Below are 17680 nucleotides of genomic sequence, written 5' to 3'. Positions count from 1 at the left end.
TAGAATCGCGAGTTAATTATTATGAATTTAATAATTTGTTTCTTCAGTTATATTTACGAAACGGAAATATTTCGTATCGGAAAATATTCATAAATAAATTAATAAATTACGGTTGCAAAAACACCATGTTTTTTCCGCGTTCTTTTTGGCGTTCTTAGACGAGATTGTCGTTTTAATAAAAGAGTTACATTGCGTCATCGACTTTCCATCGTCGGTGCCGTCGACGTGTCGCCGACGGCGGCATTTCGTTACCGCATTTCCGCGTTGTAGTATTCTCGCGTCGTCGCGTTTTCGCGCTTCCGCGTTGGACTTTTCGTATAAAATCCCAATTTCCTTATTGTCACGAGTCTCTACTTCCGATGCCAACTAACTGGGATGTTTCGAGTTTGCACACGTTGCTATGCAACGTACACTCTTGCTTCGTGCTTCGTCAAGTGATTCGGCCCGAATTAGTTAGAACTCGATCGATTGCTCGGAATGGTCGTCAATGGGTCCCTTCTCTTTGCTCGTCTACAGCCACACGCACTGCGTGTGTTAACCCTGTCGAGGAGTCGAGTGGATTCCCCTAGGCACGATTTTCGCTCGGTAAAAGGGATTGCCTCCCCATTTTCTAGATTGCTGAATGTAAGCATTTAAAAAATGTGGGTATCCTCTTCTTTTGCCGTCTACTAGCCTGGTGTAGCATATAGCAACCGCGGGAGGCATAATATGTCCGGGCGGAGCACCTGAAATCGTGCTTAGCGGGTCCAGGTTCGATACGAGATAGGATAATTATGCGCGAAAAAGAGTTGGTGAACTTCATTTTCCTCTATTTCCGTCAATCGTTTCGGCTTCTTTCCGGTTTGGGCTTAGTCCTTGCTCGTTGTATCGTTGCAATCCCGACCGGTTGACTCGAAGTTGATTCTCGTGAGTGAAATGGGATTTTCGAGGACGAATTTCGTATCGGAAAATATTCATAAATAAATTAATAAATTACGGTTGCGAAATCACCGTGTTTTTCCCGCGTTCTTTTCGCATTCTTAGACGAGATTGTCGTTTTAATAAAAGAGTTATCGTTGTTCCTTCCGTTAAATAAACGTTAATAAAAATTGCGTGGCTCGTACCGCCGAGGAGTCGAAACGATTTTCATCATGGAGAATTATTTCTCACCGGTTCTTGTGAAATCCATTCGCGACGTCTAGTTCGGTGCCCTGTTAAAATTTGGGAATTTTTGTTGTAAGATTGGAACTAATCCCAGGTTTTCCTGGCAATTTCCGAAAGCAATGATTTCGGTAGTAATTCAACGACGATACGCTTCTTTAACGTCGAATTAATTATAATATATATTTAGATGAGAGAAATGTATCTTTTCTTTTCTTCGTTAAAACATGTTCTTCATTATTAGGATTGGTATTATTATTGTCTATATAATGCCAGAAAGATTTATTAGTAGATTAAATATGGATATAGCGTTATGTATAAATTTTAATTTTTTAAATAATTTCATAATTTAATTAATTTTAATTAATTTTTATGATAAAAATACGAACGAATATATATTATTAATTATTAATTAATTTGAAAAAATTATTTAAAATACATGCACAAATTAACATATCCAAAATATTTTTATAATTTTTGTTAATATAATATATTATATATACGCGAAATTATACATGAATGTTACATAAAATGTGCGAATACTTAAAAATTTAGAGACGAATCGAATGGGTACCCCTATATCAGTAAGATATTGATTAAAAGAAAAAAAAATTATTAATTTAAACGTTATAAGAATAAGAATCTAGATAATTAATCTAGAATTAATTATATATTTAAAATTATTTCATTTATTTTATTTTGAACACTATTCGAATTGAAATTTTTTAAATCTTGCTGTTATCGGGTTCAATTCGTCTCGCGCGCGACGGTACCCCAAATTATGTGTTCGCACATTTAACACAAACTTCAATAATGCATGTATTTTATTATTTATAAATATAATCGTTCGTAATCACATTTCAATAACAAAGGTCATATCCATTTAATTTTCAATAAAGAAATATATTTCTTAGTAATGGAAGAACATGTTTTCTGACGTGAATATCAATTTCGCGAATTGAAAATAATGACGAGGGATAATTGTCTTTGATTTAATACTGAAACCATTACTATCGGGAATAGTCCGGAAGATCCAGGATTCGTTCCCTCCTACAGTGAAATTCCCGACGTTCATGGATCACTTAACTTTTCTTCGCCGATTGATCTTGCGAAATCTGATGTAGAAACAAGATGTTAATCGTTCTCCATTTTTAAGATCGCTCCTCTTTTTATCGGATATTACCGGTATGTCACTCGCGTATCTGCAATTGAATATTTTGAATATTATTGACTTATTTATTCGTCGCGTTTTATCGCGAATTTTAAATCGTGATTTATCTTATAAAAATTCGCAAGTAAATCGGTCGCTGAATTGCATATTCACAAACATTACAGATCTCAAATGATTGTTGAAATATTTTCGATTTTCTATATTTACGTGATAATAATTATATCGCGCACGTGTCTATTGAGAGCTTCGATTATTATATTTATTCGTCGCGTTTTCTCGGGAATTTTAAATCGCGATTTATCTTATAATTTAATCGTTGACTTATACGTCGAAACTTTGTCTATCTTTCCACGTCTTTGAATATTGTCTTTTATAGTCTTCGCTAGTAGTGCAAATATTTTTTTTTTACTATTTAAGAAGATGACCGATAATTTTATTAATGATTAATCGTGATTATTTAAATCATTATATAAATCTTATTAAACTCTACTAATACATCGATAGTTAGAGATATAGTTAGATAGTTAAATTATTAGAGAGGGATTTTGATAAAATTATTTGTGCCGTTATTCTCTATTAAACGTGGCGAACAACGCGATTTTTTAATTATATGTTAATTATATTCAAAATTGTAAAGTCTTAAGATTTATTTTATTTCATTTAACTAATCATGCGCGAGATGTATGTATTTTCAATATGTATTTTTCAATCGCGATATTTCTATAAAATAGCGTATTAATCGCAAATAAATTCGCAAATATATTACAGACCTTAAATATCTGTCGAAATATCTTTGCACTTGTGCGTGATAGTAATTATATCGCGCGTGTCTATTAGATGCTCCGATTATATTATTAAAATTATACATATCGCAATCAAATATTCCGAATATTGTCGATTTATTTATTTGTCGCGTCTTCTCGCGAATTGTAAATCGCGATTTATCTTCTAAAAATTTGTAATAAATTCTATATTCGCAAATATTATAAATCTCAAATGTCTCGAAATATCTTCGCATTTGTTTGATAATAATTATGTCGCGCGCTGTCTATTAGCGGTTTCGATTATCATATTACAAAAATTACGCACATCGTAATCAACTATTCCTAATAATCGACTTATTTATTCGTTATCGCTCTGTCGTGAATTTTAAATTGTTATTTATCTTGTACTTTAATCATTGATTTACATCGAAGCTTGATCTATCTTTTCGCGTTTTGAATATTAATAATCTACATAAAATGCGCCAGTAATGCAAATACTTTCTTCTACAATCGGAAAAACTATCAATAATTTTATTAATGACCCTTTTGATCACGATTATTTATGTTTAAGCGTTATTTATATAAACTAATTTCTCTATTCTTAAATTCTATTATTGTATGTCGATTATTAATAATAAATATCGCGTAATTCATCATCGCTAATCAGCCTTATTTGGACTATGTAGAAATTTTTAATAAATTTTATATTATACGTATATTTTGGATACTTTTGTAATTCTTTGTAATAATTTAAAATTATTCTTAAAAAATTAAATTGAATTTCTTTTTAAAAATGTTTTAAAAATGAAATTTAAATTATCAAAATTATTTTCAAGAAGATTGAACAAATTGCATAATTATAAATGTTCAAGATATATTTTAGCATGTTATATTTGATTTTAAAAATTAAAAATATATCATATAAATGTGTAAATTAATATATAGCTATAATATTAAGTCCAAATGTTAATGCTATCAATATCAAATTATTTATGTTATTAAACATTTGAATAAATCGAGTACATTTATTTGATATTGATAACATCATAAATTATATTTTGTAAATCGTACTTTGTAATTAAAAAATTGTGTTTTGTAAATTGTAAATAGTTATAATTGTATATTAATTATAATCTAATATTGATATTTTTAATTATTGACATAGTTGTATAAAATACAATTATAACTATAATTATATTAAATGAAATTGTATTTACGATTGTAAATTACGTGAATACATTCTTATGTAAATTACACGAAAAATTATCGGAAGTATACGTATAATGATTATACGTATATATTATATGTATATATATAATTATACGTATATATTATATGTATATATATAATTGTACGTAAGTATACGTATAATATTAATTCGTTAAATTAACATATTTGTTTCTATAGTATATATTTTTGAAATATTCGTAAAAGAATAACTGTTTATATTTTCATATCAAAGAGTCATTAATAAATTCGGAAAATTTTTATATAAAATGTAGAATCGCGAGTCAATTATTATAAATTTAATGATATGCTTTCCGTTAGATTTATCTATTTATGAATTCCATATCGCGCGGAACTGAATATTCTTAAAATAAATTATTAAATTATGATTGCGAAAATACCGTGTTCTTTCCGCGTTCTCTTCGCGTCCCCTTCGCTATTATAGGATCGCGAGTTAATTATTATAAATTTAATAATTTGCTTTTCAGTTATATTTGTATTTACGAATTTCGTATCGGAAAATATTCATAAATAAATTAATAAATTACGGTTGCGAAAAACACCGTGTTTTTCCCACATTCTTTTTCGCGTTCTTCTTAGACGAGATTGTCGTTTTAATAAAAGAATTACATTGCGTCATCGATTTTCCATCGTCGGTGCCGTCAACATGTCGCGGACAGCGGCATTACCGCGTTTCCCCGTTGTAGTATTCTCGCGTCGTCGCGTTTTCGCGCTTCCGCGTTGGACTTTTCGTATAAAAATCCCAATTTCCTTATTGTCACGAGTCTCTACTTCCGATGCCAACTAACTGGAATGTTTCGAGTTTGCACACGTTGCTATGCAACGTACACTCTTGCTTCGTGCTTCGTCAAGTGATTCGACCCGAATTAGTTAGAACTCGATCGATTGCTCGGAATGGTCGTCAATGGGTCCCTTCTCTTTGCTCGTCTACAGCCACACGCACTGCGTGTGTTAACCCTGTCGAGGAGTCGAGTGGATTCCCCTAGGCACGATTTTCGCTCGGTAAAAGGGATTGCCTCCCCATTTTCTAAATTGCTGAATGTAAGCATTTAAAAAATGTGGGTATCCTCTTCTTTTGCCGTCTACTAGCCTGGTGTAGCATATAGCAACCGCGGGAGGCATAATATGTCCGGGCGGAGCACCTGAAATCGTGCTTAGCGGGTCCAGGTTCGATACGAGATAGGATAATTATGCGCGAAAAAGAGTTGGTGAACTTCATTTTCCTCTATTTCCGTCAATCGTTTCGTCTTCTTTCCAGTTTGGGCTTAGTCCTTGCTCGTTGTATCGTTGCAATCCCAACCGGTTGGCTCGAAGTTGATTTTCGTAAGTGAAATGAGATTTTCGCTCGTACCAAAACCGGGAGTGCCGTCTAATGTATAGGTATACATATTAAGTATATACATCGCGCGATCAAATATAAAATTTGTAATACAAGTTCTTATACAAAATTATCGTTTTAACAAAAAATTTTTATTGCTGTCCCTCTCGTCAGATAATATTCCTAAATATTGCTAATTAAATATACAGAATTATCGAATAAGAGTGTGAAGATTCGATGTGATAAGTCAATGATTAAATATTAGCTTCACAAAATTTAACGAACACCTTCGATATTATAGAATCACGAGTTAATTATTATGAATTTATTAATTTGTTTTTTCAGTTATATTTGTATTTACGAATTTTGTATCGGAAAATATTCATAAATAAATTAATAAATTACGGTTGCGAAATCACCGTGTTTTTCCCGCGTTCTTTTCACATTCTTATACGAGATTGTCGTTTTAATAAAAGAGTTATCGTTGTTCCTTCCGTTAAATAAACGTTAATAAAAGTTACGTGGCTCGTACCGCCGAGGAATCGAAACGATTTTCATCATGGAGAATTATTTCTCACCGGTTCTTGTGAGATCCATTCGCGACGTCTAGTTCGGTGCCCTGTTAAAATTTGAGAATTTTTGTTGTAAGATTGGAACTAATCCCAGGTTTTCCTGGCAATTTCCGAAAGCAATGATTTCGGTAGTAATTCAACGACGATACGCTTCTTTAACGTTGAATTAATTTAAATAATATATATTTAGAGAAATGTATCTTTTCTTTTCTTCGTTAAAAAATGTTCTTCATTATTAGGATTGGTATTATTATTGTCTATATAATGCCAGAAAGATTTAATAGTAGATTAAATATGGATATAGCGTTGTGTATAAATTTTAATTTTTTAAATAATTTCATAATTTAATTAAGTTTTATTAATTTTTATGATAACAATGATTACGAACGAATATATTTTATTAATTATTAATTAATTTGAAAAAATTATTTAAAATACATGCACAAATTAACGTATCCAAAATATTTTTATAATTTTTGTTAATAAAATATATTATATATACGCGAAATTATACATGAATGTTACATAAAATGTGCGAATACTTAAAAATTTAGAGACGAATCGAATGGGTACCCCTATATCAGTAAGATATTGATTAAAAGAAAAAAAAATTATTAATTTAAACGTTACAAGGATAAGAATCTAGATAATTAATTTAGAATTAATTATATATTTAAAATTATTTCATTTATTTTATTTTGAACACTATTCGAATTGAAATTTTTTAAATCTTGCTGTTATCGGGTTCGATTCGTCTCGCGCGCGACGGTACCCCAAATTATGTGTTCGCATATTTAACACAAACTCCAATAATGCATGTATTTTATTATTTATAAATATGATCGTTCGTAATCACATTTCAATAACAAAAGTTATATCCATTTAATTTTCAATAAAGAAATATATTTCTTAGTAATGGAAGAACATGTTTTCTGACGTGAATATCAATTTCGCGAATTAAAAATAATGACGAGGGATAATTGTCTTTGATTTAATATTGAAATCATTGCTATCGGGAATAGTCCGGAAGATTCAGGATTCGTTCCCTCCTACAGTGAAATTCCCGACGTTCAATGGATCACTTAACTTTTCTTCGCAGATTGATCTTGCGAAATCTGATGTAGAAACAAGATGTTAATCGTTTTCCATTTTTAGGATCGCTCCTCTTTTTATCGGATTACCGGTATGTCACTCGCGTATCTACAATTGAATATTTTGAATATTATCGATTTATTTATCGTCGCGTTTTATCGCGAATTTTAAATCGCGATATATCTTATAAAAATTCGCAGTAATTCGGTCGCTGAATTGCATATTCACAAACATTACAGATCTCAAATGATTGTTGAAATATTTTCGATTTTCTGTATTTATGTGATAATAATTATATCGCGCACGTGTCTATTGAGAGCTTCGATTATTATATTATAAAAATTATACGTATCGCGATCAAATATTCCGCATATTATCGACTTATTTATTCGTCGCGTTTTCTCGTGAATTTTAAATCGCGATTTATCTTATAATTTAATCGTTGACTTATACATTGAAGTTTTGTTTATCTTTCCACGTCTTTGAATATTGTTTTTAATAGTTTGTGCAAAATGCTGGTAGTGCAAATATTTTCTTCTATTATATAATTTAAAAGACGATCGATAACTATATTAATGAAAATCATTCGTTCCGTTATTTTTGATTAAACGTAGCCACAACGCGATTTTTAATTAAATTTTAAAGCTTATAGAGCTCATTTCTTATTCAGCTAATCATGCGCGAAATAGGATATGTATTTTATTCTTAATCGTGAAATTCGTATAAAGTCGCGTATATATTAATCGCAAATACGTCGGACAGTGAATTTTATGTTCATAAACAATACGGATCACAAATGTTTGCTAAAATATCTTCGTCTGTCAACATTTGTGTGACAATAATTATATCGCACGCGTGTCTATTGATTCGATTATTATATTATAAAAGTTATGCGTATCTCGCAATTGAATATTCGATTATTGTCGATTTATTTATTCGTCGCGTTTTCTCGCGAATTTTAAATCGCAATTGTAATTTAATCTTTGATTTACATCAAAGCTTGTTCTATCTTTACACGTTTTAAATATTTCTTTTCATGGTCTGCGCAAAATGCGTCAATAATGCAAATACTTTGTTCTACAATCGAAGAAATTATCAATAATTTTATTAATGACTCTTTTGATCTTGATTATTTACGTTTATACGTTATTTATATAAAACTAATTAAATTCTATTATTCTATGTCGATTATTAATAATAAATATCGCGTAATTAATCATCACTAATCAGTCTTGTCTGGTCTATGTAAAAATTTTTAGTAAATTTTATATTATACGTATATTTTGGACACTTTCGTGTAATAAATTTTATTTTGTATTAAGTTTAAAATTATAGTTTATATTAAATTTGTATTATATTTTGTAATACATATTTCTAATGCATTGTATTTTATATATTCTGCATTAAATTTTGTAATATATATATTTGTAATGTAATTATTTTTATATTACATAATTTAATAATTTGTAATGTGTTTTTTATGTAATTGCAAATTAATTATAATTTACGTTGTATATATTATAATTATGTAATATATATTTTTTATATATATTATATTCTCTGTTTAAAAACTCTATTAAAAAAAATAAAAAAAAATAAAAAAATTTTTCCTCCTCAATTTTTCCTCCCCTGTATCTCCGCCTTAACGAAGGCATTTGCCAGGTGAGGAGATTTCAGTACTCTCATGAACCTGAGAGCTATGCCGGCGGCAACATACGTCGATATTCATATAGTCTATTCTTATATTTAAAATCATTTGGACAACGTATGGGCACACATACATACACATATAGGTAAGTAATTTATAAAAATTATTTTTATAAAAATTATTATTTATCATATTTATATATTATTTTCAAAATAATGATTGTTATACTCTGGTGCTACCGGCATTTCGTGCACATAGCACGGAACAAAACCAGAAATTGTGCACATTATATATTACCCTCTGAGAACATTCATGGACAATGGCTTTGTAGTTCATGTCCACGTTTTCAATGTCCATAGAGGGAGTATCGCTTTCAGGAAATCACCTAAAAACAGGCCATGACATCTCTCAGTCTTCTCTCTGCTGATATATAAATATATATAATTTATATAAATTTATATATATTTATATAAATATATATAAAACACATTTATAAAAATTAGTTACTCATTAATCATATTTATCATAAAAGAATAATTTTTCAATACTGGTTGCAATCACATTTAGAAAAGGAAAATTGTTGCATACGCGAAAAAAAAAACAGGCTCGATCCAGAACCTACAATCACAACTTGTGGTCCACAACACCGTTTAGGCGGGCAATTCAGTCAGCTGATTCATTTGTGAGGTATTCGACTCTTGTTTCATTTTGATTTCCAGAAATGGGCGAAAACGTACAAGGTACATTCGTATCTGAGAAAATTTCTAAAATAAGGTGGCAACATAGAGATTTTACAGAAGCAAAGAATTTCTTAACCGGCAGTTGGGATAATCCGGTATAAACCATTATTTAACCTAAATTTATTAATAAGTTTTTATTATTTAGTTGTATTCAGTAATTAATAATAGGTAAATTGAATAATTTTGCTTGTCAATTTTATTTTTTAGGTAAATAAAATAACATATTGGACATTTAGAACAAATTACGATGAAGAGCCATCGCCTGTAGTTCTATCATCATACTCATTTCTTGGAGATGTTACTGAACTAAAGGTTGTATATCATTCTTTTATGATAAAATTAATAATTTATCTTATGCATTACAAGTTTCTATAAAATATAAATTTTTAGTTTATCAGCAAAGATTTCTTCGTGGCTTCCTCATCTTTAGGTTCAGTGAGATTATTGCAAGTTGACGAAGATACTTGTGCTGAATTTAAGGAGCACATGGCATGGGAATTTATACACAGTTTTAAGTGAGTAAAAAATTTAAATAAATTTTGGTTTTATTCTTTGAAGGCAAAATTTTAAATAAATATGTTTTTTTAATAATATATCTTTACAGAACAGATTATGCCTCTTGTACTGCATTATCTACTTTCGAGCAAGATATAGCTTCTGTGGGAGAAGATGGGAAGCTTAATCTTCTTACAGCTATAGAGAAGAAACCAGTTAGGATTATTGGTAAGTTCTACAACATTGAAAAAATATGTATATTTTTAAAGTATATTTTTACAATATATAATCCATTTATATTATAATTAAAAACATGTCTTATCATTTTTATCAGAAAATGCTGATAGTTGCTCCATATATTGTATCGATTTTTTAAAACATAATGAAGTACTCACTGGGAATTCAAGAGGACACATGAAAGTTTGGGATTTAAGAAATGATCGAGATGTGCCTGCGTCCACTTTTATGCTTTCTGATCAAGTTAAAGTAAGTTGCAAAAATTGTACATAGTTTCTAGTTTCTTTCAATGTGCTAATATCTTTAGAAAATGAAATATTTTTTTAGACAGCAGCTACAAGTATTACACATCATCCTACACAAAGACATATTGTGGTTGCTGGTGGAGATGATGGTAGTTTAACTGTATGGGATTTGAGGCAAAATACTTATCCAATATCGCAACTTAATGCACATGCTAAAGCTGTTAGTGAGATACTCTTTCACCAAGACAGGCCTGACAATCTTTTCACTTGTTCTGTTAGTGGAGAATTATGGCATTGGAATAACGCACAAAGTTCGAAACTGAAACTTGGTGAGTTGTAATTAATTATTAATACGATATTATATAATAAATTGAGTGTAACATTCTATTTTCTTTTTGTAATATCAGATTCTACAGATACGCATTGGTTAAATACAATTAGTGCAAATGGGAAAGTTAATGTGACTTCATTGTATGCTGCTATGCATAAACCAATAAATAGTATCGATATCGACAAGTCGATGTTACTTTTTGGATGTGACAATGAAGCAATGTATATTATAAGAAATGTTCTTGTTTAATAACAATATATTGTTTTTTACATTTTTTTATCATATTTAATAAATAAGTATCAACACATACATACATATAATCTGTTTCTTTTCTTGTTAAAAATTTAATTAGGTTTTATTTGAATTTAAAAAAATTGTAATTAGATCTTTAAAAATTTTAATATTAAAAACCTTTGTTATCAAACGTTATATTAAGAGCTATCCATAAAAATACATAAAAAATTTATTTTATTTAGGGAAAACAGTATATATTTATCTATTTATAAAATGAAGGACATGATTCACTGAATAGACGGTTTATTTTTATGGAATTATTTTTTTCTATTTCTATAAATCATCAATTATTTTTGTATCTTACAACATATCATATAAAAGAGCACCTACACTTTTCCAAGTGTAACGCGCCAATCCATCGATGCAACAGCCATCTGCTGTCACCTGCCGTTACCACAAAGACAGGAAGTTTCGGGATCGCTGCTAGCGCTTGCTTGCCATTTTGACTGACGCCTTGCCTGAAATTTCGTAAACAGTTTTAGCTTCTGCTTGGCTGCTCTTGAAGCGACGAGGACGCTATGTCGAAGCGTAGGATCGAGGTCGTGGACCCTTACGTCAAGCGAAAAGCCACGTGAGTACACCAACATGTTTTCCCTTATTTCGGACGATTTCGGGTAACGGATCCGTCGACGGTCCCCGTTTGCCATGTGCAATATTCGCGGCATTATTGGGCTGTAAAACGGTTACGCGTGATCGCGTACATCAATTTTTCTATAGCATACGTGGTGTTCGCGTAGATATTGTCTATAAATTACAAGCAAGCTTATCAAGACTCCTCTCGTCATAGACGACAAGGAAGACTCGTTACGCTTTGTGACGGTTCTCAACTATGATCTGATTCTTCGTAATTTTACATTTGTAAAAGACGAAACATATCTGAATAATTGCTTTCTCGGTCATAAATTTGCTATGCATTATCATAATTTCGTCATTGATTTCGCGCATGTCTCTTAATATTTCAAAACTATTCTATTTTGTACAAAAATATGTTTTTTCGATGCATTTACAATTGATTTGTATGTGTCTATATATTGGGGAAAAAACACAGATTATTATTGGTGTAGTAGAATGAAAAATGTCACAGTAAATATCATTTTACAGGGACAGCTCAACATCTAATAATGTGACAGCTGCAGCATCCACAGCGACGAAAAGCCAAGTGCAATTCAATCCATATACTATGCTGCCATATACACCGAGATACTATGAACTTTACAAGAAAAGGATAACTCTGCCTGTATTTGAATATCGTACTGATTTTGTGAGATTGTTATCTACACATCAATGTATTGTTCTTGTTGGAGAGACTGGTTCTGGGAAAACTACACAGATACCGCAATGGTGTGTAGAATATTCAAGGAGTATTGGAAACAAAGGTGTTGCCTGTACATCTCCAAGAAGAGTAGCAGCTATGAGTGTAGCTCAAAGAGTTTCAGAAGAAATGGATGTTGCCTTAGGTATGTGTATATATAAAAAATTATATATTATATATTATAATTATATATTATAATATAATTGTATATTATATTAATAATTAAAAAATAAATGTTTCTATTATTGATTCTTTTATAATATTTCTTTTATAATATTTGTACCTCAAAGTTTACAAAGATGCTTTTTCCTAAGTTTATTTTATTTTTAATAAAAATTGTGTAATATTATAGGAAACAATATAATACGGTAATAAACTAAAATTTACATTACTTTATTAATAGGTCAAGAGGTAGGATACAGTATCCGTTTTGAAGATTGTAGCTCACCAAGGACTGTGCTAAAGTATATGACTGATGGTATGTTACTTCGTGAAGGCATGTCTGATCCCATGCTAGATGCATATCAAGTGATACTGCTTGATGAAGCACATGAAAGAACATTAGCTACTGACTTGCTTATGGGTGTTTTGAAAGAAGTGATCAAGCAAAGACCCGATTTGAAACTTGTGATTATGAGTGCCACTTTGGACGCTGGAAAGTTTCAGCAATATTTCGATAATGCACCACTTATGAATGTACCTGGTAGAACGCATCCAGTTGAGATATTTTATACACCGGAGCCGGAAAGAGACTATTTAGAAGCTGCAATTAGAACCGTTATTCAAATCCAAATGTGTGAAGAAATTGCCGGGGACCTTTTATTATTTTTAACTGGTCAAGAGGAAATTGAGGAAGCTTGCAAGAGAATTAAAAGAGAAATGGACAACTTGGGACCCGAAGTCGGTGAATTAAAGTGTATACCGCTGTATTCAACGCTGCCGCCAAATCTTCAACAGAGAATATTTGAACCTGCTCCACCTACTAAACCTAATGGTGCTATAGGTCGCAAAGTCGTAGTTTCGACTAATATTGCAGAAACATCGTTGACTATCGACGGTGTTGTTTTCGTGATAGATCCTGGTTTTGCCAAACAAAAAGTAGATATAACACATCGATTAGATTTTTATTGAAAATTCTTTTATACTATTATAAACTTGTCATTAATATTAAAATATTTTTTGTTTATAGGTATATAATCCCAGAATTCGTGTCGAGTCTCTTTTAGTATCGCCTATTAGTAAGGCTTCAGCACAGCAACGAGCCGGTCGTGCTGGTAGAACAAGACCTGGAAAATGTTTCAGATTGTACACAGAAAAGGCATATAAAAATGAAATGCAGGATAATACCTATCCTGAAATTTTGCGTTCCAATCTTGGGAGTGTTGTGTTGCAATTGAAGAAACTTGGTATTGATGATCTGGTATGTTTATTTAGTATTTAATATTGTATATTATTAAGATAATGATAGATCATTTGATTAAAAATAATGTAATTTTGTATTATTTTAAATTATTCACTTTATTGGATATATCTTGTAGGTACATTTTGATTTTATGGACCCACCTGCACCTGAAACTCTCATGAGAGCTTTGGAACTTTTGAATTATCTGGCAGCTCTTGATGATGATGGGAACTTGACAGATCTCGGAGCAGTGATGGCGGAATTTCCATTGGATCCCCAATTAGCAAAAATGCTTATAGCTTCTTGCAATCATAATTGCAGTAATGAAATACTCAGCATTACTGCTATGCTCTCAGGTAACGTACCGAAGCTTACCGAATGCGATAATATTGCATAACCATTCTAGTAATATTTATTCTATGCTATGCTAATATTTATTATCAATTAATAGTCTATCTAAATTATTAGTCTTCTTTAATAATCAAGAATTTAATTTTGTTATAAAAATTATATGTAAAATATATGAGAACTTTAAAAGAATAAAGTAAAGTCAGAATCGTGGTAAGATGACATGGTAGTATATTGATGATTGATATGGTATTAGTCCCACAGTGTTTTGTGAGACCAAACGAATCGAAAAAGGCTGCAGATGATGCAAAAATGAAATTTGCACATATTGATGGTGATCATTTGACGCTACTTAATGTATATCATTCTTTCAAACAACGTAAGTATTATCATTTTATGAGATGTGATCTTAATATTTATATACCTTACTTTACTTATATCATTTATTTTTGTTTATAGATATGGATGATGTCCAATGGTGTTATGATAATTATGTTAATTACCGATCGTTAAAAAGCGGAGATAATGTAAGACAACAATTGAGTAGAATAATGGACAGATTTGTATTAAAGCGCACTTCAACCGACTTCAATTCGAAAGATTATTACATTAATATTAGAAAAGCTCTTGTTAATGGGTTTTTCATGCAGGTAATTTAATATTTGTGAATCAATTTTTAAAAATTCCTCTATCTTATATTGTTTCTGTATTTTATATTTTATTACATAAATAGGTAGCGCATTTAGAGAGAACAGGACATTATCTGACTATTAAAGATAATCAAGTGGTACAGCTTCACCCAAGCAGTTGTCTGGATCATAAACCAGAATGGGTTATTTATAATGAATTTGTGCTTACAACTAAAAATTATATCAGAACAGTTACTGATATTAAACGTAAGTTTTTTTTATTACATAATTATTATGAGTGCATATTTATATATATTTTTTCCTTAATTTTTTCCTTTATTTACTTCTGTAAAAAAATGAGCTTTATATATTTATCTATAAGATTTATTTACTTTTAAGATGATCTTTATTTATTAAGTCTTTATCTCTTTACAGCTGATTGGTTGCTGATGATAGCACCACAATATTATGATCTACAAAATTTCCCTCAATGTGAAGCTAAACGACAACTGGAAATGATTCAAGCAAAACTAGATTCAAAGCAGTATCAGGAAGGCTTCTAACCTCTATGTATTTTAGACATGTTTGGAAATGACACAAAACTGTCGACAGTACTCAGTCAATCTGCTTCTGTAATGCATAATGAACTTTGGCACTTTTTCACTATCAAAGTCACATCACATAAAATGTGAAGAGTCATTTTCTGTTCTTCACTTAAGACACTGAAGAAATATTACATTTAGGTTTTTGTACAAGCTTAAAATTAGCTTGTACAATGTAAAAATTGAATATTTGAATACTTTCAACGCTTAAGCTCAAAAAAAAAAGGAATGAAAATGGACACTTAGCTTGAGATACAGCAAAAAATATAGTTAATAAAAAGATTATTTATGTACATTTAAGAAAAGATTTAGTTTTTAAGTAATTTTTAATATAGTAGAGTTTTCACATTTAATCAACGTTTACATTCGGACGTATTTGAAATGCCGCTACACGATATAGTTTAATTTACTGTATAAATTTATTATATCTATATGCAGAATGTAGATATAATAGATAATTTTTGTATTAAATGTTGACCATATATTGTGAAGAAGGGATATATAAAATAGCTACTCCATAAATAGTCAAAAAATAATCTTTTCGTATTTGCTTAAAATCCTCTAAAAATAGTTCGATTTTTGCTAATATTAGCCCCTAATAACACACATGTCCAAAAGACGTCTGGAGGACAGCCAAAGGATACTTTATGTCTTCTGGGTGTCTTCTGGACATGTGTGCTATTAGGGACTATATTGCTTTCTCTTTCTCTTTCTCTCTTTTTTTTTGGCACGCTAAATAAAACTTGATTGTGATGTTTTGTGTTCTATTTCCTCAATTTAAAATATGTCAGGTGCAGTATATACAGTATACATTTCTGATTGAGAAGAGAATATGTTGGATGTATGACATTTCTAATTAGAATAAAACTATAAAAAAAATCACAAAGAGAGAGAGAGAGAAAGGGAAAAATTGTATATATTTATTATAAACTTTAATTTTGCAACCTCAACTTTTGTCTAAATTGGAAAAAAATAGAGCAAAGCTAAAGAGATAATAAGAGAAATATTTCTAAACACACTACCATCTAGATCTAAAAAAAATCAAATCATTGAAAAAAATATTTATGATATATATTAGAATATAATCAAAGCAAAGACAAAAAAACCAACAAGCTGTGACCACAAAATATGAAAAACGTAATAAAATACCTTCAATAGCACCTGAAAGAATATGTGAATTTGATTCTATATGTTTAATGTTCATCAGTGATATTCTATATATTAATAGTAAATACATGGATTTTATTTTAAAAAAGAAAATTGAGAAATAATTCTTCTCAAATGTTTTGTCAAATTTTCTATAATGAATCATATATATAAGATACCTTTTCGATTTTATAAATAAACGTTAAAAAATGTCGTGAGAATGCAAAACTAATTAATGTTCAATTGCAACATATCTTTTCATTCCAATAAAGTAAAAATTTGTATATATCTCAATACCAATTATCATCTATCTCTTACATATACATTTCTATTTAAATTAATATATTATTTCATCAAATTAATAAATTAACAGGTTCTATTTAACGTCGAAGGAACAAAATTCCTCTAATCGTTATAACTATCTGTTAATATAATGTTATTACATAATATATTTGTTTTATTTTTATAATATGCAACTTGCTGTGTAATTTTTCCATATAAATATGTAATTTCTGAGTTTTAATGCACATATAAATATCCAAATATACCTCTATTAGAGAATGATAAAGAGAAACTTGTTAAAAATAATGTCAAATATTTATTCGTGCTTTATTCTCTTGATTTATAAATACGTTGAATCGGTTGATGGACCGATTAGAAAGAAAGAGACAAAAAGATTAATCAATCAAACGCTTTGGTCCATATTCTGAATCCTCTTTTATCGATAAAAGTGCCTCTAAAAGTGGCTTATAGCCAATCAGAAGGCTTATAAGCCACTTTTAGAGGCACTTTTATCGATAAAAGAGGATTCAGAATATGGACCTTTGAAACATTAGATGCATTTAGTACAAGATCGCTCATTGAGCTAAGTGGTTATTCATGATTGGCGTAGCTTTCAGATTTTGGTTAGATGTAAAAATATACACCAATCACGAACAGCTGCTCA

At 30.0% G+C, this 17680-nt stretch overlaps 2 protein-coding genes and 1 long non-coding RNA gene across 3 annotated transcripts; 2 read left to right on the top strand and 1 right to left on the bottom strand.

Moving 5' to 3' along the window:
- LOC145970723 (uncharacterized) lies at positions 1–5174 on the bottom strand. Its single transcript, XR_014438579.1, has 3 exons — positions 4933–5174; positions 2228–2342; positions 1–1190 (listed from the first exon to the last, which is right to left on the bottom strand). It is a non-coding gene; the product is annotated as an uncharacterized LOC145970723 (long non-coding RNA).
- A 4244-nt stretch (positions 5175–9418) lies between these two features.
- LOC145970003 (nucleoporin Nup43-like) lies at positions 9419–11310 on the top strand. Its single transcript, XM_083096351.1, has 7 exons — positions 9419–9788; positions 9901–10005; positions 10084–10208; positions 10298–10416; positions 10523–10674; positions 10753–10999; positions 11078–11310. The coding sequence occupies exons 1-7, from the start codon at positions 9675–9677 to the stop codon at positions 11248–11250; spliced, it is 1035 nt and encodes a 344-aa protein (XP_082952477.1). The 5' UTR covers positions 9419–9674; the 3' UTR covers positions 11251–11310.
- Positions 11311–11693: 383 nt separating this feature from the next.
- LOC145970268 (putative pre-mRNA-splicing factor ATP-dependent RNA helicase PRP1) lies at positions 11694–16748 on the top strand. Its single transcript, XM_083096850.1, has 9 exons — positions 11694–11866; positions 12397–12752; positions 13011–13705; positions 13797–14027; positions 14146–14365; positions 14614–14736; positions 14817–15007; positions 15091–15253; positions 15422–16748. Exons 1-9 carry the CDS (start codon positions 11814–11816, stop codon positions 15547–15549), a joined length of 2160 nt encoding a protein of 719 aa, XP_082952976.1. The 5' UTR covers positions 11694–11813; the 3' UTR covers positions 15550–16748.
- Positions 16749–17680: the final 932 nt, after the last annotated feature.

This window comes from Camponotus vicinus, unplaced genomic scaffold (assembly GCF_025532165.1).
Source record: "Camponotus vicinus isolate PSW18456_S1 unplaced genomic scaffold, iyCamVici1.0 SCAF_4, whole genome shotgun sequence".
In the NCBI taxonomy this organism is placed as follows: Eukaryota; Metazoa; Arthropoda; class Insecta; order Hymenoptera; family Formicidae; genus Camponotus; species Camponotus vicinus.
The sequence above is the reverse complement of the archived record's forward strand: the minus strand, read 5'-3'. Positions and strand labels throughout refer to the sequence as shown.